The sequence below is a fragment of the Pelodiscus sinensis genome, chromosome 18 (assembly GCF_049634645.1).
Source record: "Pelodiscus sinensis isolate JC-2024 chromosome 18, ASM4963464v1, whole genome shotgun sequence".
Taxonomy (NCBI): Eukaryota; Metazoa; Chordata; order Testudines; family Trionychidae; genus Pelodiscus; species Pelodiscus sinensis.
In genome coordinates, this window is record NC_134728.1 from 978,165 (window position 1) to 1,005,864 (window position 27,700).

A 27,700-nucleotide genomic window follows, 5' to 3' on the forward strand; every position below is an offset into this window, starting at 1 on the left:
CGCTCATTGTCGACAAAACCCTGTAGTCTAGACATACCCTTACTGGCCTCAGTCAGTGAGCACGACCCAGCGGGGGCACCTTGAGGGTCCCCATCAGTGACCGAACCAGTTCTACCAGTTACGGGAAGGGACGGAAAAGGAAGTGAGCCTGTGGGGGAAGGGAGTCTTGGGCTGGAACCATGAAGGGGACAGACTAAGGAGGGGCTGGAATCTACGGGCCCAGGGACCCATCTCAAGGGGTCTGAGGCATCCTGGCCCAGACTCCAGTAGCCACGTCACGTCTGTGCTGTACCCTGGAGAAGCAATAACCCCTCTGTTCTACTGGCTGGCAGAGTCTGTTCTTGCTGCTATGGGGGTGCAGCATCAGGGGAACCCCGACATCATCACACGTGCAGGAGTGCATGTATATACTTGCAAGCTCTATGCACTGGACAACAAAGACCAGCAGATGGAATTACTTACGGATACCCAAATCTGTAATTTGGGCGGGGGGAACCAGTCCGAATTATCCAATAGGAGGCAGTGGGATGAAATGAACGTGGCAGGCATGCTAAGCAGAATGGTTTATTAACAGAGTAACCAAAGGAAAGTGACTACACAATAACCATGTGCCCCAGACCCTCCCCAAAACGTGTTGCTCAAGATAGATTTGATCTGAAAAACAGGAAACCCAAAAATATTTCTTCTGTAACAAGGTGCCTGTCAGATCCGCTGCACTTCTCCAGCACATGTAGCAGGTTTTTCTCCCGAGTAAAAAGCTTGAATCAAAAGTTTGGACCGAAGAACATGACTGAAAACTCCCCATGGTGCCCCCTTTCCTCCTTCCTCATCCGGGGGGAGGAGAGTCAGAGCTGGGCACATCACCCCTTCTTAGGGACTCTGTTGTGGCACACGAGGCAGCGCTGGAACGACAAACGAGAAATCCCTCAGCTGGGTTTCCACAGGTGGACTCTTTCACCCCGTCGGTTCCTTGCCAGCTGTTCAAGGCACTGGGTCACATGGGTATGGATTTAGTAGCGGAGCAACATGGGGAGAGAGTCGGAAACATTTCATCCCAGTAGGGACAGGCATGACTATTGGGAAAAAGCAGTTTGCGGGTGCTACGAATTCGGGGATTTTTATTGAAAGATTTTTAAGAGGGAGAACAGAATTTCCTTTTTACCAAGCAAGGACCCTGCAGGAGCCTGGAATGCCAATGCACTGAACAAAACTGAATGTGCAGTTAACCCTGCAGCTTTGAAAGAAAGGCAGAGGTCCCCAAGCCGTGTCTGCTCAGGCAAAGGGGCTGATGTTTTCAGTTACGTTAGCTTACTACAAGAGGGTTCGTCAATTAACACCCATACCAATGCAAGCGAGCGGCTCTGAAGTCACATAAGGTCATGGCCTGTGTGCAAGACTACACTAACACAGCCAGCTAATGTGCCTTTCCAGAGGTTTTCCTGCACATTTGTGGGTGTTGGGGACACTCCGGAAATCACCATGTCCGAGATATGATGTACAACCGGGCAATTTTCAGATCTCTGGCAGATCCACAAGCAAGGGGTGGACTTCACAGCCAAAGCAGATGGCGAGAAAAATCTCGCTCGTTTGCATTTTCGTGCAGAAAGCAGCTGATCACAGGCACTGCACCTTCACAGCTGGGTTGAGATCCCTTAAAATATGGATGTGTCGGAGGGTGTATCTCTGTGAAGAAGTCTCAGAGGGGCCGCCACGTTAGTTTGTAACTTTTAAACAAGTACTCTAGAGACTACCACGTATATCAAGAGTATCGTGAGCTTTCGTGGGCAAAACCCACTTCCGCAGATGAGCGGAGCGGAGGGAAAAGGGGGACCCTGACAATTTATAACGGAAGAAGAAGGGGGAAGTACTAACGAGGCTGAGTGGGTTGGAAGTGTCCCATTCTTAGCGTTGGCTCTCAATGGGGTGCTGACTGTAAGAAATCAGGTTTTATAACGGCCCGGCCGGTTCAGGTCTTTGTCCAGGCCACCAGAGATAGTGGATGGAAGAGCCACGCTGGCATGCCACGGGCAGTCATTTCAGAATTTGCCCCGTGCAAAAATGCCGGCTAGAGCTTCGGGACAGGAGCCGGCTTCCTCAAGCCACGGGAGCTGCAAACCTTCAAGGGGCGTTTTTGTAACCTGGTGTTTTCCGAAGGAACCCTCCCCACTGCAGAGACATTCCCAGGGCGGAAGGAACCGATCCCGCCCCACGCACACGCCGTACCTTAGAAGGGTGGCAATGGGCCATGCCGGGAGTCAGTCCTGGCGCTTGGAGGATCGGGATTTTTCCTAAGTGGAGGTTCACTGAAACAAACACAGAGCTCAGTGTCGGCCACCGCGAGGCGCCACCGCCCAACGCCACGCCTCTGCCAAGCGTACTCAGTGTTGCCAGTGCCCACTTCCACGAGGGGCCTTGCAGTTCGATTCATCAGCTCGTCGAACAGCCGGTGCCATTTGCATCCACTATTCGATTGGTCGATAGAGCGCCCCCGCTTCTGAAGGGTAGCCACAGCCCCGGGGTTGGTGCTACACTTCAAAGGCAAAAGTGCTCCCTGCGGCATTTCAAAGCAGCAGCGCCGCATGGAGCCTGGCCCCGCACTGCCCCCCCATACCCGGAGGAGAGCACACTGCGTGCCTGGCCCCGCCCTGCCCTCCCCAGACCCGGAGGAGAGCACACTGCGTGCCTGGCCCCGCACTGCCCCCCCAGACCCGGAGGAGAGCACACTGCATGCCTGGCCCCGCCCTGCCCTCCCCAGACCCGGAGGAGAGCACACTGCGTGCCTGGCCCCACACTGCCCCCCCAGACCCGGAGGAGAGCACACTGCGTGCCTGGCCCCACACTGCCCCCCCAGACCCGGAGGAGAGCACACTGCGTGCCTGGCCCCGCCCTGCCCTCCCCTGGGGCAGGCGCTGGGGGCAGCAACACTCTCCCCCAGAATGCCTATTGCAGAAGTTCTGGGGGCGGAGTGTGGGCGGGGCCATTCCTGGCGATTTGGGAAGGCAGAGCCCTCCCCCGCCGTACATGCCGGACGCCCATCATGAGCTTATCAGTTACCATAACGGTTACACGCCGGCTCCCGGCCCTGCTCCACCGGGACCTGTCGTCACCCCACACCACTGCCTCGGAATCAGGGGCAGCAGCCGGCTCCCCCAGGAGCGGAGCAGCAGGCGGGAGCCGGTTTGCACTAGAAGCTGGCTCCCAGCATACACCAGCTTCCGCCTGCTACTCTGCTTCTGGGGAGCCGTCTGCCGCCCTGCGCTGCTGCCTCCGCAGTATACAACTCGTACTGGCTGCCACGCCCACTCCCGGGGAGCCGGCTGCGCTCCGGGCTCTGCATTAATAAGCTTTACACTGCAGAGCCCACGACGAGTAACCGCTGAGATATTTAACGGTTACCTAATGAACCTTTGTTACCATCCCTAGGAAGCAATCCCGCCTGGTGGTCAGGACAGACAGGCAGATGGGGCGGGGAGGGACCAGAGTCCAGGATCGCGCACAAACACACTAAGGTCCCCTCGTGCTGCCGCTTGGCTGCTTTTCCAGCGCTGGGGTTGCTGTTAGTGGGAGGAAGCCGTTTGGGAGAGCAAGCCCTGGTCTGGGGTTTAGTAAATACCAGGCTGGCAGGGGCCTTCCCGTGTCCCCTGCACGACGCTGGTCTCTGTCACCGCCCGCCGGCCAAAGGGACTTTCCAAGATGGAGGGCATGTCCAAGTCTTGGAGGACTTTCCAAGATGGAGGGCAAGCGAGAGGGGATGTCGCGCCCCTAATGCCCTTCATTTCATCAGCCCTTTCCTGACGGCCAGTCTCAGGAAGCAGCAGCCTGCGCCCGGCCCAGCTTAGGAGACAGGGAGGGCCTTGTAGCGAGTGAATGCACAAGGCACGTGTGAGCACTGGACCCAGCTCCCAAGCCTGTGCACTTGGCTGGTGACCGACAAGTAGTCACTGACGCAAATGTCTCACTGGACTTACAATTGATCTCCTTGAGTAGGACTGCCTGGACGAAAGCTCTCAGGGGCGCGTGGAGACGCACAATCTGAAACACAGGGATGGCGCAGTCAGCACTCCTGCAACGTGCAACATCTGCAGGCGTCACCCCAATCGGCCTGGCAGCGGCTGGATTGCAGCTGGGCCTGGAAGGACGCCGGAATATTGGCTTTCCGCACGAGCAGGTAAGAGCCACCGAGGCTTCTGGGAGCACATCCAGCCCCGTCCCTCCCCGGGATCCCCATCAGCTTCAGACGCCAGCTTAAGGCCTCCGTGCTAATGGATCAGATCAAACCCCAGCTCCATTGCAGACCCAACTTCCATCTAGGAACCACAAAAACAGTGGCACCCGACTGGGGCAGGGGAGATCACAGCGCAGCACAAAGCACAAGAGCACTGGGGACAAAACCGGCATCAAGGGCATGGGTGGTGAATGGAGGCAGGGCTGGGGGGGGCAAGCTGCCAGCCTTGCCCTGAGCCCCTCCCCTTCTGACCAGGCCACGCCCCCATCACAGGGAGGTGGGGCAGCACATGGTGCCTAGAAGGCGGGTGTTCATGGGCACAACACTCCCCCCCAACACGCCTACAGTAGGAGTCTGGGGGCGGAGCGTGGGCGGGACCAGGCTGGTGGTTTGGGAAGGCAACGCCTCCCCCTGCCTCGCGTACCCACCGCTCATGGGAAGGGGTTCCCTTTGTGGAATAAGTTCCAGAGAGGAGGCTGCTCCCGAATGACACCCCCAGCATCGACCCCTCCCCCACACAGCTCCTGGCAGAGCCTGCACCCCAAGGGAAGACGCTGGGGTCACCGCTGCAAGACCCCTGGCGGCTTTGCTATTGCAATGAGGTTGACATGACCGGTGCTCAAATTCTACAGGGCCGGGCAGCGGTCCAAAGGGCTCAGACACAGAGACCCCTGATCTAAGCCAGGTTGGTTTGTGCATTTTCCAAGGGGAAAGAATCCATTGGTGGTTGGGAACAGCCCTGCCTTGTCCGATATTCTAATGCCCAACCTCCCAGCCAGGACCAATCTCCCTCCCCCTTTCCCAGGGGCTGTCTGTGACGTAGTGGGGGTACTTGCTGGGCTGTGGTGACCCCTGCTGTCTGGAGCAAGACCCAGCAGGGAAAACCTCATTATGCAAAGCTAATGCCAAACTTGTTGAACCAGTGGCCAGACACCCCCCATGGAGAGGAACAAAGGAAGGTGGATGCTGCCCTGACTGGGGGGCAGGGCTGCAAGGGAATTTAGTTAGTTACTGTGGGAGAGCATGGAGGAGAGCCTAGGGGAAGGGGCTGGAGTTTAGGGGCCCAGTCTCCCCCATCTCAAGGGGGCCTGAGGCATCCTAGCCCAGCTCTGGGACCAGATTCCATCTGTGCTGTGCTGTATCCTGGAGAGGCAATAAACTTCCTCTATTCCACCGGCTGGTGAAGTCTGTTTGTGCCATTTCGGGGTGCAGGAGACGGGGGACCCCCAACGCGCCGTCACACTGTCTGCTCCCAAAGCCACAGCGCCAGCATGCCTGGGCGGCGCCTTTTCCCATCAGACAGAGGCAAACTCACGCAACCTCCCAATCCCAGGCTGAGCTTGCGTAAAATCACATCCGGCCTTGTGTGCCAGGGGCCAGAATGCCAAGCTGCCCCTGCTAGGGGGCCGGACCAGCCAAACATTCTTACAAGCAACAGAAAATGATGACACCCTGGAACAAACTTGCAACGGGTGGTTACCAGCAGTCCCTGTTAGTGAGCACTTGGGTGGCCCCACAGGACGCATTCAAATGTCGCCTGACTGAGGAGCAGAGCGCCCACAACCTCCCACAGCCGGCAGTGTGGTGGTGCACATTGGCATATGATTTGGTGCACATAAAATTTATTCTGCACATGGATGGAAAAAAATTAGAAGGAACATTGGTGGTTCCTCCTCTCTACTTCCCAACACAAATATTTAAGGCAACAACAACAAAGTTTTGTAAGTACATGTAACCCGCTCAATCCTAGTGACAAGCCCCGAGGGGGCATGGGCGTCTGAGACTAGCTGGAGCACAAGGAACCCTAGCTGTGATTTCTTCCTCTGCTCCTCCAGGCCCAACACTATAACAGAGCCCCCTTCCCACCCCTGAGCTACGAGGAGCACTCCCGTATTCAGGCATTTCGCCCCGGGGGACCAGCAGCCTGCTGGAATGATGTGAAGGAGCTGTGGAGAACCCGGCCCCTGACTTCTAACAAAGGCTTGTTTCTGCTTTCGAGCAAGCCACAGACATTAACAAGAGCAGGGACTTACGTTCACAGTGCCAAGGACTGAGGACAGCAGCTTGAAATACACTCTGTGGGGGGGAAAAAAAACAGGCAGGCTTATCAATCACAAAATCATGAGCGCCTCATTGAGGTCCCAAAATACCTAAAACCCCAAACTCCAGCCACACAGCACTTCTGAATTGTTGCATCACAGAACACTAGGACTAGAAGGGACCTCGAGAGTCATCGAGTCCAGTCCCCTGCCCTCATGGCAGGACCAAATACTGGCTAGACCATCCCTGCCAGGCGTCTGTCCAACCTGCTCTTCAATATCTCCAGAGCTGGGGATTCCACAATCTCCCTGGGCAATTTATTCCAGTGTTTAACCACCCTGGCAGTTAGGAACTTTTTCCTACTGTCCAACCTCAACCTCCCTTGCTGCAGTTTAAGCCCATTGCTCCTTGTCCTGTCCTCAGAGACCAAGGAGAACAATGTTCCCCCCTCCTCCGTGACACCCTTTTAGATACCTGAAAACTGTTCTCGTGACCCCTCAGCGCCTTCTCTTTTTTAGACCAAACAAGCCCATTTCCTTCAGCCTTGCCTCAGTTCTCTAGACCTTTCATCATTCTCGTTGCTCTTCTCTGGACCCTCTCCAATTTCTTCACATCTTTCTTGAAATGCGGTGCCCAGAACTGGACACAAGACTCCAGCTGAGGCCCAACCGGTGCAGAGCAGAGCGGAAGAATGACTCCTTGTGTCTTGCTCACAACACTCCTGCTAATGCCTCCCAGAATCATGTTTGATTTTTTGCAACAGTGTCGCACTGTTGACTCCTATTTAGCTTGTGGTTCACTCTGATCCCTTGATCCCTTTCTGCAGTATCCTTCCTGGACAGTCGCTTCCCATTCTGAGAGAGACACGGATTGTTCCTTCCTAAGAGGAGCACTTTGCATTTGTCCTTATTAAACTTCATCCTGTTTACCTCTGACCATTTCTCCAGTTTGTCCAGATCATTCTGAATTCTGATTCTATCCCCCAAAGCACTTGCAGCCCCTCCCAGCTTGGTACCATCTGCAAACTCAGTAAGCGTCCTCTCTCTGCCATCATCTGAACCATCTGCTCGGGATATTTTGCTTTCCTGTGAACCTGTTCCGGGTGAAGAGACTCAGTACCTGTTCACGGAGGCTATGAAGTGCACCTTCCCTTCCACCAGCTGCAGAATGGCAGTCAAACCCAGGTCCTGCAAAGAGGCAAGGAGTCACCCAAACAGCTGAGCCGGGCTCAGAGAACAGACCATCAGCGGCACGATGCAGCACGGACATTTCCTCCCTGCGGGGGCTGCCTTGCTCAGAGAAAGGGAACCCTCGCTGGCCCCGCCATAGTCACGCATCACGCAGAACTGTCACAAAAGCCGCCTCTTTTGCAGGCACAACGGGATAATCAAGTGGCCCAAGATCTCTCCCACAAGCCCAGGGGCGCTGGTAAATCGATCAGGGAGAGGACCGTTAAAAACGTTTTCATGCCAACACCCTACGGAGTTGAACAGAGGCAGTTGGCGGCTCTCAGAGTTACTGGGGCAAGAGGCCCCATCATGCCAGCAGAGGGATTCGCCCGGCGCCTGTTCACAGCCAGCTCACCTGCAGGTCTGTTCTGAGCCAGCAGAGCTAGACTGGTCTATCTGAAACACACAAGCTCGGGTAACGCAGACACCGGCGTGTGCCAGCTCAGTCCACCCGTGCTAAGAATGGGGGGCATTTCCTCCTGGGATACTGGCCTGGCCTAAGCCACGCTCTGCCTGAGCACGTGGTTCAAACACCGGCTCACCCAGCACGATGGGTCTTTGCTGTCATGGTGCATGAAGCATAAGGCTGCAAAGCGGGAACCCCCCGCGCACGCGGCTGGGACACGGTTCTGGAAGCTGGAGTGTGGTTCTTCGGCATGGGCAGAGCTGACTGCATTTTTCAGAGGTCTTTTTAACAAGGGCTGGGATCTACCAATCACCATTGCTTACTGACCAGGTGTCACCAGGGCTGTCCCTACCCGTATGCAGAAAACAGCTGCATGGGGCACCCAAAACGGTGGGTCCTAAGGTCCACCCACCTGGCTCTTCCTATGCCTGCTCTGTGGCTTTGTATCCACCAAAGAGGATTAGTCCCAGTTATCAGTGAGGATGCTGCTCCTCCGGCCGCAGAATCAAACCCATCACACCCAGACACACCTACGCACAGTAGCGCCATCTATCTCAGGGGTGCTGATGGGGGAGCCACTCCAAGAATTTGGGAAATGGTCGAGGGCCGCACCCTTCCAGGATATTAATGGAGATGGTGGGGGTCTGGGATGGAGGTTGAGTGCAGACGGGAGCTGGAGGTAAGGAGGCAGTTGTGACCTGGGGCTCCCGACTGGGGTGCCTGGAGTTGGACTGTGACCTAGGGCAGTGAATTGGGGTACAGGAGGGGGTGCAGGGGTTTGGGTTGCGAGCTAGGGCAAGAGGGGACTGATCTGGGGCAGGGGGCTTGGGTGCCGGATCTGGGAGGGGATATGGGTTCAGGAGGGGGCCAGAGGATTTGGGTATGTGGAGTGGGGGGCAGAGACTTGGGGAAGGGAGGGGCTGGGGTGCCAGAGGCAGGCTCTGCCAGGAGACTTACCAGCCAGTAGCTGTTCCTGAATCAGCCTCCCTGCCTGCCCCACCCCCGCACAGGCTGCAGCCATGAGTTCTGGAGCCCCTTGTGCTTCGTGGCTGCCTGTTATTGAAATAGGTACCTCCCATTTCTGGCCAGAAACCAGCCAATAGGATTGTGCTGGAGGCAGGAGCCGCTCCTAAAGCTTTCCCCCCTCCCCTCCAGACTCACAGTTTTTAAAGAAAAACCACCCTGCAGCCACGTTTGATCAGCGTGTGGGTGGAGTGAGACAAGTGGGGAGCCTGCCTGGGGCTCCCCGCAGCGTCTGCAGGCCGGATCCAGTGGGTTGGCGGGCCAGATCCAGCCCGTGGGCCATATTTCGCCCCAGGCCGATCGATATGAACGGTGACATTTCGCTGTACACCCAAACCCATCCCTTGCCCCTGGATGCTGATGGCCGGTATCCCTTGGGCACCTGCTCCTTGGTTTCTCACCCTCAGATTAAATCTGAGCTGTCCGTCTCCCCACTTACCACTTGCAAGGCAATGAGGTTCAGAGGTTTCTTGCTTCCCTTTTTGTCCATTATCTCCAGGCGGAGGGAGATATTCATGATGCACAGGTTCACGTCCAGAGACACCTTCAGGGGTTTGAACAGCTTGGTGACGATGATCAGGGAAGACGAGACCGGGGTGCAGGAGGGGCACTGTAAGAACAGAGGGGCCGGGGAGGAGGGTTACGTGGAAGCACACAGTCAGCGAGACGGGCCCTGCCGGGAGCGTGGGGACAACAGGCCAGGAAACGCAGGAGGCAGGAAGGGCGGGAGGAGATATTCCGAGCCCCGGCAGCAGGAAGAGCAGCAGATGCAATGCAACTCCCCAGAGACTAACAGCAAGTGTGGATTTCGACTCTCCTGCACAGCTCAGAAGTCCCAGCACCCACTGAGACCTGCAAGCTGGCCACCTCAGCAGCCAGGGCCTAGCTGCAGCAGCACCAGCCTGCCCTTACGCTTCCTTCCCTCCCTCCCTCCCTCCCTCCGGGGAACGGCTTCCTCCGAGAGGGAGCAAGCGCATCCAAGTTAACCCAAGCGCCCAGGCCTGAGGGCCAGTGCCCCGTGGGGTCAGGTGTGGAATCGGCACCCCGGCCTGCTGTGTGGTGGGACTCTGGCCTGCGTGGCTAAGGGGGACTCACCTTGGAAACAATCACTTCAGAGACCACCTGCTCCAGGGACAGCGCGTCACGGAACTGAAACCAGAAGGAAGGAACGAGGGACACGGTGAGCTAATATCGGTCATCGGGCCCGTGTCTGCCGGCAAGAGGAGCTCTCAGGCTCCACAGAGCCCTTCCTCAGGTTATCTTCTGCATCAGAACGGCCAGACTGGGCCAGACCAACGGTCCATCCAGCCCAGTGTCCTGTCTGCCCACAGTGGCCAAGGCCAGGTGCCCCACAGGGAGGGACCAGAACAGGGAATCCTCACATGATCCCTCCCGTGTCGCCCATTTCCAGACAAACAGAGGCCAGGGACACCATCCCTACCCGTCCTGGCTAATAGCCATTGAGGGACCTAACCTCCATGAATCCATCTAGCTCTGTTTTGAACCCTGTTAAAGTCCTGGCCTTCACCGCATCCTCTGGCGAGGAGTTCCACAGGTTGACTGTGCACTGAGTGAAAAGAAACTTCCTTTTGTTTTAAACCTGCTGCCTATTCATTTCATTGGGCGACCCCTAGTTCTTACGTTATGGGAACAAGTCAATCACTTTTCCTTAGTCACTTTTTCCACACCAGTCATGATTTTATAGACCTCGATCCTATCTCCCCTGAGTCTCCTCTTTTCTAAGATGAAAAGTCCTAGTCTCTCTAATCTCTCTTCATATGGGACCCGTTCCAAACCCCTCACCATTTTTGTTGCCCTTTTCTGAACCTTTTCCAATGCCAATAGATCGTTCTTGAGATGAGGCAACCACATATGCAACATGTGGGCATCCCATGGTTTTATAGAGAGACAATAAGATATTCTCTGTCTTATTCTCTATCCCTTTTTAATGATTCCCAACATTGTTTGCTTTTTTGACTGCCACTGCACAGAGTGGATGTTTTCAGAGAACTATCCACAGTGACTCCAAGACCTCTCTTGAGTAGTTGTAGCTAAAGTAGTCCCCATCTTAGTATAGAATCATAGAATCATAGAATAATAGGACTGGAAGGGACCTCGAGAGGTCATCGAGTCCAGCCCCCCGCCCTCAAGGCAGGACCAAGCTCCGTCTACACCATCCCTGACAGATGTCTGTCTAACCTGTTCTTAAATATTTCCAGAGAGGGAGATTCCACCACCTTCCTTGGCAATTTATTCCAATATTTGACCACCCTGACAGTTAGGAATTTTTTCCTAATGTCCAATCTAAACCTCCCCTGCTGCACTTTAAGCCCATTACTCCTTGTCCTGTCCTCAGAAACCAAGAGGAACAAATTTTCTCCTTCCTCCTTGTGACACCCTTTTAGATATTTGAAAACCGCTATCATGTCCCCCCTTAATCTTCTTTTTTCCAAACTAAACAAGCCCAGTTCATGAAGCCTGGCTTCATAGGTCATGTTCTCTAGGCCTTTAATCATTCTTGTCGCTCTTCTCTGTACCCTTTCCAATTTCTCCACATCTTTCTTGAAATGTGGCACCCAGAACTGGACACAGTACTCCAGCTGAGGCCTAACTAGTGCAGAGTAGAGCGGCAGAATGACTTCACGAGTTTTGCTTACAACACACCTGTTGATACAACCTAGAATCATATTTGCTTTTTTTGCAACAGCGTCACACTGTTGACTCATATTCAAATCCCATAGCTGGGATTATGTTTTCCAATGTGCATTACTTTACATTTCTTTTGCCATTTTGTTGACCCATCACTCAGTTTGGCGAGATCTTTCTGAAGCTCTTCACAGTCTGGTTTGGTCTGAACTCTCTTGAGCAGTTTGGTATCATCTGCAAACGTTGCCACGTCCCCATTTACTCCTTTCTCTAGATCATTTACAAACCGGCTGAACAGGACTGGTGCATCAGCCCAGATATGGCTGTGCACAGAGACCGCCACACCCCATACCATACCCCATCGTGTGCCAGGCCTAGAAAGCTGGTGACTTTATGCAAATGCTGCAGTCTAAAGTGCATATTAAATGAGCATGTGCTGTCTCGTTTGCATACATTCCGCCTCTTGCCGATACTCCCGACTTAATCCTCCCTGGTCTTCCCTTCAGATTCCCCCCTGAATTTTCCCACTCACCCCTCTGCTCCCTGCCTGACCTCCTCTTCCCTTGGTCTATGCCCCAGCTATGGCGAGAGTGACAACAATGCCGCCCCACTCCACCCATTTTGCTGCCCTCCTGCGAGCCTCATCTCAAGGGCTATGCCTACCGTGCAGCATGGAGCGGCCTTCCCAGCCAGGCTGGCAGACTTGTTCTATCAGGGCAGGCGGGAGGGTGCTAGAAAAGCCACACAGACACTGTGGCACCCGCAGAGGCTTGGCCCAGTGTCCCAAGCTCAGATTCCGGGGCTACACTGGAAGGCTGCAGGACACTGGGGCGTGATGTTCTAATGCACCTGCTTCCACCTCACTCCCCCGCCGGGACCCGTGACAACGGGAGAGGGGCAGGCATCTAGGGACCTCGGTGGAGGACCCTGTCTTGGCAGGAACGCCCAGCCTGGCCTGTGACAGCCTCTCTCACCGTGTGAGTGGTGCAAGGGAAGGAGTGAGGTTTCTTGAAGATTTTGTAGCCGAGGACAGCCGTGAAGACGTTCTCGCCGATGGCCCCCGCTGTCACGTTCAGCTCCGGTAACATCACAAAACCCTTGGGGAGGGGCGGGATGGGGATTTTCTTCCCGCTGTCGGCCAGGTACTCCGTCTGGAAGCAGAGATCACGCGCGGCGTTTGACCCTCGCAAAAGGAGGGACAGAGGAATTACTCGTGTGGGGAACCTTACAGTGCCACGGTGGGGGAGGGGGGATTCGTGCTTCCAGGCCTTCTCCACAGCCTCAATTCATGGTCCTGCAGACTGCTGTAAAGGACTTCCAGCAACAAAAGTGACCGGTGTGGGCCCCCACTCTGTGTGGAAGGAAGCGCAGCCCCTCGAAGCGTGGGCCTGTGGGAGGAAGGCCCATGGCACAGGGAGCAGAACAAGGGGATTCACCTTCCACCAATTAATCCAAAAATCACTTCCCAGGTGCCCAATCCACCCAGGCTGGTAAGAGAGGTACAAATTCTATGGGGCCTGTGGTAGCTGCTGCATCTCTGACAATCCTCCCCACCACACACACACACACACACACACACACACCCCCCCGGGAGAGCAAGGTGTGTGACTGGGCGTTCTGCAGTAAATCACAGTTCTGGGTGAATAGGGGATTGAACCTGCAACCTTGGGATGGACAAGCAGGACCTCTACTGCCTGCACTAAAAGACCAGCTCATATTCATACCGTGGTGCAGCCGGGCGAGGGAGACAGAAACCACCCTGCACAAGAGCGGGTTACAGTAAGAAAGAGGATCCGTGGGGTGCCAAGCCCCGTATGGCTGGTTAAACCACATCATATGGATTCGCAGACTGTCAGTCCCAAATTCCTTCTACTGCTTCCTGCCTGAATGCCCACCATTTGGTGGACTTTTGCCTCTGAAAAAGACCCCCAACCTAACAACAACTTCCAACTGAGGAAGCACCTGCTACATTCCTCGGGCAGCTGTTCCAGTGGTTAATTATCTTCACTGTGGAAAAACGGGCGCTTGATTTCCAGTTCGAATTTGCCTCTCTGGGTACCCGCGAGCCGCGAATCGACCAAGTTTGTTAATTACAAAGCTGCAGAGCAGCCCTCTCCTTTTTCACTCTGCGGGGCTGACAATCAATTCTGCTGCTCTGTTGAGGCCGGGGAGGTTGGCTGGTTCAAACTAATAACGAGCAGCCACAAGCCCCTGCGGTAAGAACGGTGGCAGCTGGGCCAAGCTATCCTCCTCTCGGCCGTTTTCCTCACACCACCAATGAAACGGCGGCATGCAAATGAGCTGCAGCTCAGAACTTCCAGCTGTTCTTCACTTTTTCTCCGGCTCACTGTTTCGTTCTCGTGACATCAGGAAAGAAAAACTGTTGCCGACCAAGAAGGCCTGTTCTAATCCAGAGAGGGGAACATCGCAGCAGGACAGGCCCCGTGCTCCCGTTACTAAGTGGAAGTTTTTTTTCCACAGCTTCATCCTGCCTCTTAAATGTCACCGAGTGAAGAACTCCGCACTGCTGACGCCCATGGGGCAGGGCTTCCGCAAACTGTCCCCTTGCTAGAGAGCACGCGATTAAGTACAAATAGGGCCCTGATCCTGCAAAGACTTGGGCAACTACGTAGCTTTGTGCACTCGGGGGATTTAAGGAAACCAGTAAGGCTGTGCTGGATCAGGGCCTAGATGAGTAATTAGTGACATTAATACGGGCTGCAGAATGGTCCCTGGGTGAGACTGGGGCTGTACCGACAGCGGATGAGTTACTCTGAGGTTTTTCTGCTGCTCATTTCTCTGAACCTCTCAGGGCTGATCAAGCAGAAGACATCGCCATCTCAGACAGGTTACCAAGCATTGACACTTACCTTGACCGGAATTTCAATTAACCGCTTAGTTACTGTGGGTGTTTGGGCCACATACATGAGCTTTCCCTTCTCAAACGGGAGCACACCTGTGTGGAAAGGAAAAGCCTTTACAATGCGTACCAGAAACAGGAAGGAGAATCGCTGGAGGTGGAAGACGCACAACCACGAGCTGGGATTTCATCTCGTCCCTGGGAGATCTCTGAAATCTCATTAAGGGCACGTCTGCACAGCAGGGCTAACGTCTAATTAAGCTACGCACTTTCAGCTATGTCAGTTGTGTAGCTGAAGTCGAAATACCTTAACTCGGCTTTTGGCACTGTCTACGCAGCAGGAAGTCGAAGGAAGAGCATTGTTCCTCCAATTTCCCTTACTCCGCGTGAAATGAGGGTTGCCGGAGTTGGAGTAAGAAGTCCTCCAGCTCGCCATTATTTCAAAACACAGGCTTGGAGTGTAGACGTGCTTTATGTTATTTCAAAATAATGCTGAGGTGTAGACATACCCTTAGGTATTAAAAATCGACTATTCTGGAAGAGACCTCAGGAGTCATCAAGTCCAGCCCTCTGCCCCAGGCAGGACCAACCCAACTAAGTCAGCCCAGCCAGGGCTTTGTCAAGCCGAGACTAACACCTCTAGGGATGGAGATTCCACCCCCTCCCTAGGAACCCAGCCCAGCGCTTCCCCACCCACCTAGGGAAATAGTTTTTCCTAATATCCAACCTAGACCTCCCCCACTGCAACTTGAGCCCATTGCTCCTTGTTCTGCCACCTGCCCCCACTGAGAACAGCCTCTCTCCATCCTCTCTGGAACCCCCTTCAGAGTTCCAACCCCTCGGAGATACTGTTTGGAGATAGATACCGCAGACACCGCAATGTTAGTTACTCTTGGTCGGTGTTCAGACCCAAAGGCTGGCAACCTCATTGCATTCCTGATACACGGAAGATTCTGGAATTCAGCTGAGCGGCAAGGGAGGAATTTCAGACTCCCAGGATACACGGGCCCCGATGACTATTCCAGTCCAACTGGGAAAGACTCCACTCAGCCTTGTGACAAAACACTACTTCCCCCACCAGCACCCCTATCCCGGAACGGAGCCGGGACGGGCCCACTCTGCCAGGCCACGGGGGGACGGCTGAGGAAACAAAGCGCCCACTCCGCTCAGATCCAGGGATGCCTCTCTGAGCCATTCAGCACAGCAAGGAGGGTGTCTGGACTCCGGCTGGGCGCTCTCCTGGCTGTACTGCTCTCTCTGCAGCCCTTCAAAGCTGCAGTGGAGTGGCTGAGCAGCAGGAGGATCTGTGCTCCAGAGCTAGGCGGGTGTCAATTCTAGCTCACAGACCCATCCCTGCGCTCGTTCGGAGCCAGCTGGCTTGTTCAGAATGAGCACGGTGGAAGCAGCGGAAGGAGAAAGTCACCCCACGTATCAACCTGTCCAGGAACGTCCACGGGGCAGCGAGCCCGCCTGCTGCTCCTGCCACTGTTGCTCCAGTTCTAATTGGAGTGGGCAAGCTGGATGGGAGCTAGCCAGGGTACGGCTCCTCCCCGTGCAGACAGACCCTGAACTGCAGGGAGGGGAGGGTCCTTTCCCGCCCCACATGCCCCCCAACCACTTCTTGTATTCCCTGACCAAAGCTCTGTTACACTGACCTTGCCCTTGCCTCTATAAGAACAGGGATGGTTAGGAACATTCACACACGAGTAGTGGGGACATCACAGCAGAATTCTCAGAAGCCTGCTCGATCCAGCACTAGCTTCGAACACTCGGCAGTGAGGTGCCACCTGGCTCCTACCCAGGGCCTGGCTGGCCCTCGCTTACCACACAATCACAGACACTAGAACTGGAAGGGCCCTCAAGAGGCATCAAGTCCAGACCCCTGCCCTCATGGCAGGACCAAGCACCGTCTACACCATCCCTGACAGGTGTGTGTCCAACCTGCTCTGATATCTGCAGGGATGGAGATTCTACAACCTCCCCAGGCAACTTATCCCAGTGTTTGACCACCCTGACAGGCAGGACGTTTTTCCTAATGTCCAATCTGAACCTCCCTTGCTGCAATTAAAGCCCCTTGCTTCTTGTTCTATCTTCAGAGGCCGAGGAGAACAATTCTCTCTCCTCCTCCTTGTGACATCCTTTTAGATACCTGAAAACCACTCATGTCCCCTCTTCCAAACTAAACAAGCCCAATTCCTTCAGCCTCCCCTCACAGCTCCTGTTCTCGACCTTGCATCATTCGTGTTGCTCTTCTCCGGACCTGCTCCAGTTTCTCCACATCTTTCCTGAAATGTGGTGCCCAGAACTGGACACATTCCCCCCAACTGAGGCCTAATCAGCTATTAGACTGAAACATTCCCAGAATGAGGGTGGGGCCCAGCTGAGCAGGAGCAGGTGGGGCTGGTAGAAGGTCAAGCAGCCAGGGCAGAGGGGGCTGCAGCATGGAAGCAGCAGTCTCTCTCCGGCCGAGAGGGAAAGGAGTGACCCAGAGGGCGAGAAGCAGCCCCAGGGCCCAGCCCTGAAGGAAGGCTTCCCCAGCAGGGTGGCAGAGCAGAAGCCAGACGAGGGGGAGCAGGAGAAGGCTCAGGGACACAGCAGCAAGGGTTGGGACAGAGTGAACTTCAGCTGCAGATTTGAACATCCTTAGGCCAGAGCCCAGAGCAGCGGGCAGGCCTGGTCGCCCCGCCAGCGGGGCACTGCCTCGGATCAGAGGGCTGCCAGGAACAACACCTGGTCAGCCAGTCCAGGGGGACGGATACCCCAAAAAGGGGGAACCTCCATGGCCCGGTGTGACGTAGTGTTGGTACCTTGCTGGTTGCTAGACTGGGGGTGACCGCCACTGGCTGCTGTCTGTAGCACAGCCCAGCAGAGTAGCTGATGGGACAGGGAGGTGCCTGTTCGACCGGTTACCTCCCGGGGAGAGGAACAAAGGGAGGAAGGCGGAGGGCAGCCCCTGGCTGGGGGGCAGGGCTGGAAGTTGGGCAATTTCTGTCTGGTATCATGGAGGAAGCAGCCTAAGCAAGGGGCTGGGATTTAGGGGCCCAGTCTCCCCCATCTCAAGGGGGGGCTGAGGCATCCTAGGCCTGCCCTGGAACCGGATGACATCTGTGCTGGGCTGTATCCTGGAGAAGCAATAAACCCCCTCTGTTCTACTGGCTGGGGGAGTCTGTTTGTGCCACTACGGGGGTGCAGGAGGCGGGGGAACCCGACACACAGCAACCCCTGGCCAGAGGGAGCACTGCAATCGCTGGAGGGAAGCGGGGCATCCGTGTGAGCAGGAGCCAGGACCGGCCACCTTCCATGGTTACCGCCAGCTCTGCGTTTGTGCCGGGCGCGCTCTGGCGCCAGTCTGCTCCCCCCAACACCACATCTAACCTGGGCACAGGCGGAGGGGGGTCTGCTTCGTCCAGGATCACCCCCCCCCCAGTCTCCAGCAGCCCGGCTCCGAGGCATCGGTAGGCCAGCGTGCGTTCGGCCTGTCAGCCCCGAGCGGTGCTCACTGGGCGCGAGGAGCAGTCGCCCACAGCAGCCGTGGCTACGCCCAGGTAGGTCTGCACACCACGCGTGTTCCGCCCACAGTGCTACTCGGACGCCCCGGGTCCCTCCCACCACGTTTGTCGTGGAATAACAAAAGCAACAATGGCTGGGGGCATCTGACTCCCAGGCAGCCGCGCCAGGAGCAGGCCGAGCGGCTGGCCAGGCCGGCCAAAGCACAGTGCCCCGGGCATCGCGCTGGCTGGACCCGGCAGGGAACCCAAAGGAAGGGGGTCCCTGGCACTTACAGTTGATCTGGCTCAGCAGCTTGGAGTGCCCGAAGGACACGCAGGCCGCCAGGATCACCGGGGTCTGCAATGCAAAGCGAGGGACCCGTCAGGGCGGAGGAGCCGGCGGCGACGGTCAGGGATTTCCCCAGCACAGTGGGGGCTTCCTGCCCTGGAGAGCGGGACGGAGAGGAGCGAAACCCTCGGCTGGGTTGGATTCTTAAGCAGGGCAGGGAGGCTGGAGCCGCACGACGCTTTACAGAGGCTGGTCCCCGGTGACTGCACGGAGAGGCAGCCCCCTGGGAGCGTCCAGCCGCCGTGCTCCCAGAGCACCTGGCTTGGACGCCTGCCCACGCTCTTCCCAGGAAGGGCAGTAACAGGCATTTATTGGCCTTCTCGCGCCGAGGCTGGGCGGACAGCCGCCATCCTGGCCTGGGGCGGGGATCAGGAGCTGGCGTCTCCCTTCATGGGGGCCGCTAATGCACGGTGGCCCGGGGAGCGAGGAGAGGAACCTGCCAAAGCCTCTCTCCTCCTCCTCCACACCGGCACTCGGGCCTGCCAACCGGGAGGGTGGGGGGACTGTCCCAAGGCCGGAGATCCAAAGGGGCCCAGACTTCCTGGCCACCACCAGCAACGGCCAGAGCCCCAGGCCTCTTCGAATTGCCGCTGGGGCGCTGCTCCGTACGGCTCTGAGGGCTGGGGGGGTGCCATGCCACAATGTGGGGGGTAGTAAGGGCTGATTGTTCTTGGCTCCACCCCTTCCATGGGCACAGAACCGGGCACCCCACACACACCTTGCCCCGGGGCCCATGGCAGCTGTCAGCCCCGCTGCCTGGAGTAGGGGGCCTGCTTTACATCCCCCCCATCCCTTCCCCCCACTACCACTCCTCCCCGCGTAAGCAACCGGCAGGGGTAGTTAATACTCACCTTGACTTTCAACGCCATCACGATGTTGTTCCCTAGGCTGGTTGTCACGCTCGCACGGATATCCCTGCACGCAAAGTCACAGGGACTCAACAAACCCCCAGAACGGCCTCGCAAGAGAAACGAGACACCCGAAATGAGACACCCTCGTTTGACGCAGACGGCACGTTTTGAAATGGTGCCTAAATGGGCCACCCTTCAGCACAGCGAATGGGTTTGGGACGCCTCTCAGAGCCCAGATAAACCCAGTGGCTTGCTGAGTTTTGTGAAGCTAAGCTTGGCCCATCTGGCTTGCATTGTGCAGCCAGTGAGCCTGAGCCTGGCTCTGCAGGGTTGATTATTTATTGTGTTTATTGTAAGATCTAAAGCAGGGGGGTTCAAACCCTGGATCGTGGTTTTTCAGGACAAGCCGCTAGCTGGCCGTGAGCCACTCTGTTCCCCTGCACCTCAGCAGATACAGCCGATCGCAGCTCCCATTGGCCGCAGATCGCCGTTCCTGGCCAACGGGAGCTGCGGGAAGCAACATCCTGGTCTACAGCCAGCTAGCGGCTTGCCCTTACAAGCGGCTGTAGTCAGAGGAGGGTCTGAAACATACGCCTTTGTATCCCAGGCCAGAACGTAAGGCCTGAGACCTAGGAGCAATAATCAAGTCTTTGCTCAAATAAAGCCAAGTTAAGCCAGGAGCAGGCTGTGCTAATAAGATTTAGCATAAACAGGGTTAAGGGTATAAAACACTAAAAGGTGCCGGGTACAGGCAATACACATTGCAGAGGGGGCTTAAGAGAACACCTCGTTAAGAAACATCTCGGTACCAGCCTCCACCCCACAAATAACAGGCAAACCAACCTCGGTTCAGGGCCGGGTCTACATGGACAGCATGATAGATAGTAACTGAACCCCCTTCTGTGAGGTAAGGGCTGGTAACTAAACAGGAGGTGGCAACCTGATACGTCAGGAGGGATGCGTAACTTGTTTGTACCTGTGTGTAAACGTGAGCCCCAAAGAGTTGCCTTTGTCTGGCCTCGGGGGCAGTGTCAAATTCCACTGACAGTCGGTCCATCGTCATGGGCGTACGTGCGTTAACCTAACCGCAGACCCTTGGGTCCGGGCGAGCTCAGACCATGCCTCGTCTACAGAACCTGGCCCGGCGCCTTTGGTCCTTAGCCAGTTTTGTCATCTTTGGGGGCTCTCTCGGAGGCTGCTGTGTTGACTAATTGCGCATGGTCCACACAGCAAACAGGGAGCAAACACATGAAAAAGCCACAACCCAGAAAGCCCCTGTTCTACCGGAGACCACTGGGCCGGGCACTGCACAAGCGCAGACTACGAGACAGTCCCCACTCCAAAGAGCTCACATGCTAATCTCAATCTAAGACCCAGCCATATACCAGGCCCATGTGGGACTCTCCTCCTCGCAACAGAATTTCTCTCTTCGGCAGATACAGACGGAGGCAGACACACACGGTAGGAAATGGAACCCTATTCCGTGAGGAATGAAAGGGGAGACAGAGCCCCCGCCCAGAACACCAGAATGTTAACCCCCGGCACTCACAGCAAGCTGATATTGATGTCCAGGAGAGCCACCGTACATCGACAGTCCCGGACGGCAACGCTGGTGCTAAGCGGCACATAGTTAGGCAGCAGAATGAGGGCAGTACAGTCCACGCGCACGTTGATAGTGGCCAGGCCCGACAAGAGGATAGACCAGCTGCCGAGACAAATTCACGCCATATGGACACTTGCCCACAGCCCCGGGAGCTGTGCTGTGTGAATGGACGCTGGTTTCCAAAGGCAGGGTGAGTACAAAACCCAGGTTCCCAGTAAGCAGTGCGCTTGGGCAGCCCCTCAGGAGACATTCCAAGGCTGCCCAGCTGATTAGCCAGCGCCCACAGCTAGGCTTGCCGTTTCTCCTGGTGGTGCACATTCGCACATGCCTGGGTGCACATAGAAAAATTTATCCCGCCCATAGATGGAAAAAAAAAACCCACCTCCTTCCACCCCTCCCCGCCAGTCAGATCCCCCCCAGCCACCCCTCCAGGGTCCTTCGGGTTGCAAGCGGTGCAGTGACAACCAAAGGCCAGATTCTGACGCAGCGGCTTGCACTGCGCATGGCCTCTCCTCCATGGATAGTCCCTCCCACCCCCGACTGCAGTGGAAACAGACCCCGTGAGTAAAGGGGGCAGCATCTGGCCCAAAGGAGCAGTGAAAGGTGCCGGCGACGGGTGCGGATTGGCTTTGTAGCGAGGAAGGGCTGTAAACACTTCGATCCCCTTGAGAGTCTCCACACCTGGTTTGCCGATAGAGGCCAGGGGGGACGTTAGTCAGACGGGAAGCAGTTGCGTTGTCCATGCCACACTTGCAGGGGATCACAAGTGATCAGTGCAGAGGCAAACGGCCACGGCTGTTGAGCCAATCCGCCGAGATCAGCCTATTCCCCGGTGCTTTCGGGGTTCCCTGAGCCATTCCACGGGGCCTCCGCTCCCGTCCTGGGGAGCCCACCCCCAAATCTTACAAAGCTCGTGTGGCATAGTGGGGGGGCTGTCTGCTGTGTGATTCCCACTGACTCCCCAACATGTGTATTAGCCCAGACACCCAGGCTCAGCCTGAGCAGATAAGGCGCTTCCCAGGGGTAGAGATAAACGGAGGGAGGCGGAGACGAACACCTGGTTTGGGAGCAGGGTCAGAGAGCAAGGCAGTTTCTGGCTGGAAAACATGAAGGGAACAACCTAAGCTGAGGGTCTAGGCAGGGGGCGATGGACCCCCTAACCTCAGAGGTCTGAGGCGTCCTGGCCTTGACTCCTGTAGCCACATCACCTCTGTGCTGTATCCTGGAGAAGCAATAAACCCCCCCTAGTCTACTGGCTGGTGGAGTCTGTTCTTGCTGCAATGGGGGTGCAGAGTCGAGGGGAACCCCGACGCGCCGTCACAGCTCGTCTAGCCAGTCCAGAGGGTACAGGAGGAAAACCACCATAAGAAAATGCCGTCCAACAGCAATCCAAAGGGGGAGACACACAGAAATCTGGTCACTGTAGATCAGAGAGCGGCTGTACATTGACGCCTGTCTGAGAGATTCTGAAATGTACTTTTAATGTGTGTCAACTGACCAGGCCAAGTCCCCTGAATAGATCTGGAGCTGAAGCGGAGTGGGGAGGGGAGCGACTGCAGAAATCCAAAAAGCAGCAAAGGTTGTGGGGTTTTTAGACAGGAGCAGTCGAGAGCTGGATGTGCAACGTTAAATCCCCCCTTTGCAACGCCATTCGGCAGCATGGACATTTATCTTCGCCGTGCAGCCAGAGCGTGTCCTCCTCTCGCTGCTTGGAGGACCTCCAGAAAGTTGGATCCAGGCAGACACTAAGCGGGGGATGTCGGCGGCGACTCTCCTAAGTAAGAACTCAGCTCACTAGACGGCCCTGCTCTGACCTTCACAGCAATCGCAGACTGCTGGCCCCAGAAGGAAAAAGCCAAACTTGTCTCAGTCCACGGTTTTCAAACTTTGCTCCCTGCCACCCTGTTGAAGGAAACTGTTGATGACCCAACATAATTCTCTCTTCACTAGTGCAGACTCCAGGGCGGGGCTGGGGAGGAAGGGTTTGGGGTGCAGGAGGAGTTCTGGGTTTCGGGGGGTCTCCGGGCTGAGGCAGGGGATTGGGGTGTGGGTTTGCCACCACCGGCTCCCGGTCAGCGGTGGGGCTAAGGCAGCTTCCTGCCTCTCCTGGCACCGTGGACCATGCTGTGCCCCAGAAGTGGCCAGCAGCAAGTCCAGCTCCTAGGCTCTTGCTGCAGCTGCTGCCCCCCACCCGGCTCCCACTGGCTGGTTCCTTGCCAATGGGAGCGTGGAGCCAGTGCTTGGGGTGGGGGCAGAGCGTGGAGTCCTGCCCTTCTCCCCGCCTAGGAGCTGGCTGCTGCCGGCCGCTTCTGGGGCGCAATGTGGTCTGTGATGCTGAGACAGGCAGGAAGCTGCCTTAGCACCCCTCAGTCCCCCCACACCGGGGTGGGGAAATAGCGGCCCACAGGACAGATCCAGTCTGCCAGCGTTAGTCCCTGATGGGCCCCTGCAGCGCTGTATTCACCTGCATCTCCGCAGGTACAGGGATCCCTATTGGCCGCAGGTCGCCATTCCCAGCCAATGGGAGCCGCGATTGCCCGGACCTGCGGAGGGGCAGGTACAGAGAGCGGCAGTGACCCCCCGGGGGCTGGTCCTGCTGAACCGCGGCTGCTTCGTTGCCCGCCCCGCCCTACACCAGGAGACACGGGCTTCCAACGACAGCACCGTGAGACACCAAGTACCGAACGGACAACGCGCATGTCCTAGGCCCAGGCCCCGCATGGTAAGAGGCGATGGAAGAAACACGCGCGCCGGAAGCCAAAGCTTTGAAATACCCAGGACGGCCCCTCCCTTGGGAGCAGCACAAATCCTTTTCAAAACGTGATGCCAGACCAAAAGTGCACTGCAGGCCCACCTGTGTTTCATCACGCCTGGCGTGCCAGGGAAGCTGGCTAAGTGGTGGGAGGCTGGAAAGAGCGTAGAGGAAGATGCAAGGTTATCTGATGATTGCAGTATCCCTCTGGCTGGCGGCCAGTTCTCAGCAGAGAGTCCTGGTACAAAGACAATATTTCCCGGGAGCCACTGATGCTGCCGTGTTCATGAGCAAGCTGACCAGCGGTACCGCGTGTCGTGAGATCTCCTTCCATCCTCCCGGGGCGTGTGAACGCACCCGACGGGCAGGGCACAGGGGCTGGCAGAAAGCTATTAGGTAGTAGAGAGGCTCGTATCCTCAAGGAACTGGATTTGCTCCTCGTCTGGTGTTCTGAGCTCGGTGGGCAACAGGGCCTGAGTCTCGCCAAGTTCCCTGAAGAAGCAACGTGATGTTTCCTGCCCCCTCCCCCGTCCACCCAGACGGCTTCCCTTGCCTGCTGGAAACAAACTACAGAAAGAGTCCTGCCCCACTCACCAATTGCCAAGGATTTTGACATTAGCGGAAATTCCCATCTTGATCCCAAGTCCAGGAACGTACTCGGATTTCACGGGAAGCACGGTGACTTTCGCCACATGCAACCTGCAAAATGAAATACAAGTCGGCAAGAAAGGAAACCAGGCCCGGACATCCATGGGGGATGGTTCAAGGCCCCTTTCATAACCCTTGTCTGCTGACCTGACCAAGAACACCCCGGAACACGATGGCTACGGCTAAACGATAAGGGGCTCGTCTTTCTCCTCTTCCCTCCGCCTCCCCCAGCTCTAGGGCAGGGCCTCTGCACACTACCAGGGTACGGACACTCGGTGTTAGCAGCCCAGAAGCCTTTATTCCGTCTCCTGACTCACCCATTGATAGTAATCAGGGTAATTGTTAATCCTGGGAATCGGAGTTTCTCCATTTCCGACCTGAAGAAGCTGGAGACGTAATCTTCACACGCTGTAAAGAAAAATGTTGCATGAGACCTACTGTGCCAGACACGGAGCTCAAGTTGGAGCTAAGAGAAGGTCAGTTAAGTCCATTTCTCTAGTCTAATAAGCCCCTCTCGCACTCCAAATCCCTTAGCCCCAGACCAGAGCCTGCGCCCCAATGCACTGCCCCTGCCTGGTGAAAGGGAGGGAGAAGGGGGGAGGGAGGATGGAGTGAGCAGGGGCGGGGCCTCGGAGAAGGGGCAGGAAGGGGGCGGGGCCAGGGTATTTATATTGGAGGTCGTTCTTGGATTGCACTCAAATTCAAAAAGTGATCTTGTGCTTAACAAGGCTGGAGACCCCTGTGCTAACGGGTCTGGCCAGCTGGGAGGCGTTTCACTGTTAAGTTAACAGATCCACAGGGGGAGGGGGTCACCCGTCCGCTAGCTGTACCAGCTGGCTGTGGGAGCCTTCGGGATCGGCCAGATGGGGATAGGGAGAGGGGAGGGGTTGAGCACTAAGACCAGGGCAGGGGATGGCTCTTGGCCTTCTCCGGACACTTGGAGACGTCTCCACCTCTCTGACCCACCTTCGCCGCTTGGGGGATCTGGCCAGGGGCTTACTCAGTCCCCATGGGGCACGAAGCCAGCAGGGGCTCAGAGCAGCCCCTCCCCTGGCTGTCGCTGTCCGTCGGACACAGCTGACGGGACCATCTCCACGGATGGACCGAGCCCGAGCTCAGCCCAGCTCTCAGGTTTCGTCGCCCGTGGAAATGGCGAAGCATTTCCTCGAGGCCTGGGCGCAGCCGCCAGCTGTTCAATGGACGCGCAGCCCGGGCCTTGGCCTGCAGCTGCCCTCGCAGCACCGTTTGCAAAGCCAGCATCCCAGATCTGCCCTGGCAGCTGCGAACGCGCCTGCACCTCCAGAACCGGCCTCGCAGGCTGCTCGGGGACGTTTGGCGGCCGACCTGTTCTGGGGAAGTTGTCGGTTTGCAAGGACCATGGTCCTTCCAGGGCAGATCCCTCTGCTGCCTCTCAAATGGAAAGGACAAATCCTTTCTTCACTCGGGGGGGCGGGTGTCTTGGGTGCAGCAGGCTGTCTGAATTTCCTACAGGAGGCAGGAGTTCAGAGGACCAGGCAGTGCCCCTGGAGGAATCCGCAAAGGCAAGAACAGAGTGCAGACGGCTCCAACGCGAGAAAGAAAAGGGCCCGTGGAGGCAGGTTTTAGCCCCTGTTCTCCCGCCAAGGAGAGACGGACCTGACCGGAGCCACTTACCCTTGTCATAGGACGGTTGCGGGATAGTCACGCGCCCCACGCCCGAAACTTGCAATGGCATCAGCAGGCCACAGAGAACAAGGCCCCAAACCTTCATCATCTTCAGTCCTGGTCCCTGCCAAGAGCATTCGGGTCAAAAAGGAGGAGCCGGCCCACAGAGGGGACATGTCCAGGCTCTGTTACCCTACCGAAACCCCCGCGCCATGGACGGAGTGAACCCCCAGCGCAGGCACGCTGAGCCAGCACAGATGGCGCTTACGTCAAGCATGGGAGACCACAACCCACTGCCGCTTCTCTAACCACGCTGCCTTGTTGGCACGAGGCGCTAAGGGGCGCTTGAAAACACGCTCGACGTGGCAGACAAGGCAGGAGGAGGAAGGCGGCTACCGAGCTGCCTGGAGAACAGCTCAGGCCAAACGGGAATGCTGAGAAGGTCGCCATGTGAATTAAGGACCGGAGGAAAGAAATTGATGCTCATGGAGGCATTTTCACCACGCAGACTGGATAGCACGGGGTGAGTGCTGCGTAAGGTGGACAAACCGGGCCCGGAGCATCGACTGCAGAGAATCGCACTGAGACTTGGAGAAAGAACATGCGGCCGAGCGTCTTTGCCTGACGCATGAATTTACCGGTTTATTTTCCCGTTCCTGTTTGAGGCCTCCCGGTATCACCGAATTACATCTCGGTCACTGGACTTCCTCCCTCCTCCTTGCCCATTGCTCCATGCACAGCTCGGCGGGCTCTAAGCAACGTGGACAGAGAGAGGGACCGTCTCAGCGGCTGGAGGTAAAACCGAGCAGCCCGCCCAAAACAGAGATTGAAAACCACCTGCCGTGTGTTCTTTGGCCCCCCGAATAGCATCGTCAGGGCTGAACGTTCCAGAGACAAACTGGAGGCACCGTGACCCCCCTTTCGAAGACCACGGAGCCCTTCTTACAGATCCATCCCAAAGAATTCGTTGGCCCACACCTGACATGCTCCTGCAGCCAGAAGATGTGGCCTTTCCTAAACAACTATGGGGTGTGGGTCTAGTAACTACTCCCTTGACATCTACCTGAGGCACAGTCCTCGTGACGTGCCGCACACAATGCGACCAACAACTCTCCTTTGTGCAAGAGGCTTGGTCCTGTGTTCTTGACTCCTGGTTGCCATGGCAGGAAGAGTCACCGTCTCTCTCATACGCACTACCCATAAACAAGCGACGAAGGGAACAAGCTAGAGAAAATACCTGGGGGCTAGTGGTCTCCTGTGACCGTAAAAATGCCACCACGCGCACAATACCTAACGGCAAGAGCTGGATGCTCAGCAGGGGGCCATGACAACTCCGTTAAAGGCAGGGGTCCTACAAACCCTACACTCACAGGCCTTCAGAATCCTTCTCCTCCCCATCCCTGCTGAGTTCTTGTCCACCTGCCCTTCGGATGGGCTCAGTGACATAGCTCCACCATGGACCATCCTCTTGGTGCTCTACTGGTGTTGCCAACCACCCACACTCAGCAACAGCGTGAACCGCACACATAATCGGTTACCAACAGCCGACAGATGGCAGGTGCAACTGCCCAAAGCCGCCGCCTCCCGTCAGAACCCAGCAGGCGCCCGGCACTGACTGGCACGCTCACTTAAATAGAAACCGCTGCTCGCCGAGTGCCCAATCAGTGCCCAAACCGACAAGAATCCCTTCATGCACAATCACACCAGGTCACGCTAACCTCCCCGGCCAGCATGTCCAGAACAAGCCGTCACCAGAGCCACGCCAACAGACAGAGGCGCCAGTCCCAAAGATGGGCGAGATGCACTGCCATTGTTCAGCTCTGGCCATTGTAGCTAGTCTGGCGGCAAAACAATTGCTTGTGCATCTGAAGTGAGTTTTGCGTGACATGATGGGGGAGGGGTATCCTCCAAGCCCTGGTCTACACTGGGGAGACGG

General features: G+C 56.6%; 1 protein-coding gene across 3 annotated transcripts; it reads right to left on the bottom strand.

Moving 5' to 3' along the window:
* Nucleotides 1-548: 548 nt before the first annotated feature.
* LOC102450656 (uncharacterized) lies at nt 549-27,434 on the bottom strand. Of its 3 annotated transcripts, none has more exons than XM_014569000.3 (17): nt 27,303-27,434; nt 26,403-26,515; nt 25,774-25,888; nt 24,438-24,528; nt 24,067-24,171; nt 20,667-20,822; nt 19,118-19,181; nt 18,212-18,275; nt 14,440-14,525; nt 12,544-12,720; nt 10,019-10,072; nt 9,363-9,533; nt 7,385-7,452; nt 6,259-6,301; nt 3,969-4,032; nt 2,224-2,303; nt 549-902 (listed from the first exon to the last, which is right to left on the bottom strand). In XM_014569000.3, exons 3-17 carry the CDS (start codon nt 25,871-25,873, stop codon nt 861-863), a joined length of 1,365 nt encoding a protein of 454 aa, XP_014424486.3. In that variant the 5' UTR covers nt 25,874-25,888; nt 26,403-26,515; nt 27,303-27,434; the 3' UTR covers nt 549-860. The 3 variants fall into 3 exon arrangements, with proteins under 3 accessions (XP_014424486.3, XP_025035878.2, XP_025035906.2); XM_025180093.2 differs by having other exon boundaries at nt 27,307-27,428; XM_025180121.2 differs by having other exon boundaries at nt 27,289-27,389.
* Nucleotides 27,435-27,700: the final 266 nt, after the last annotated feature.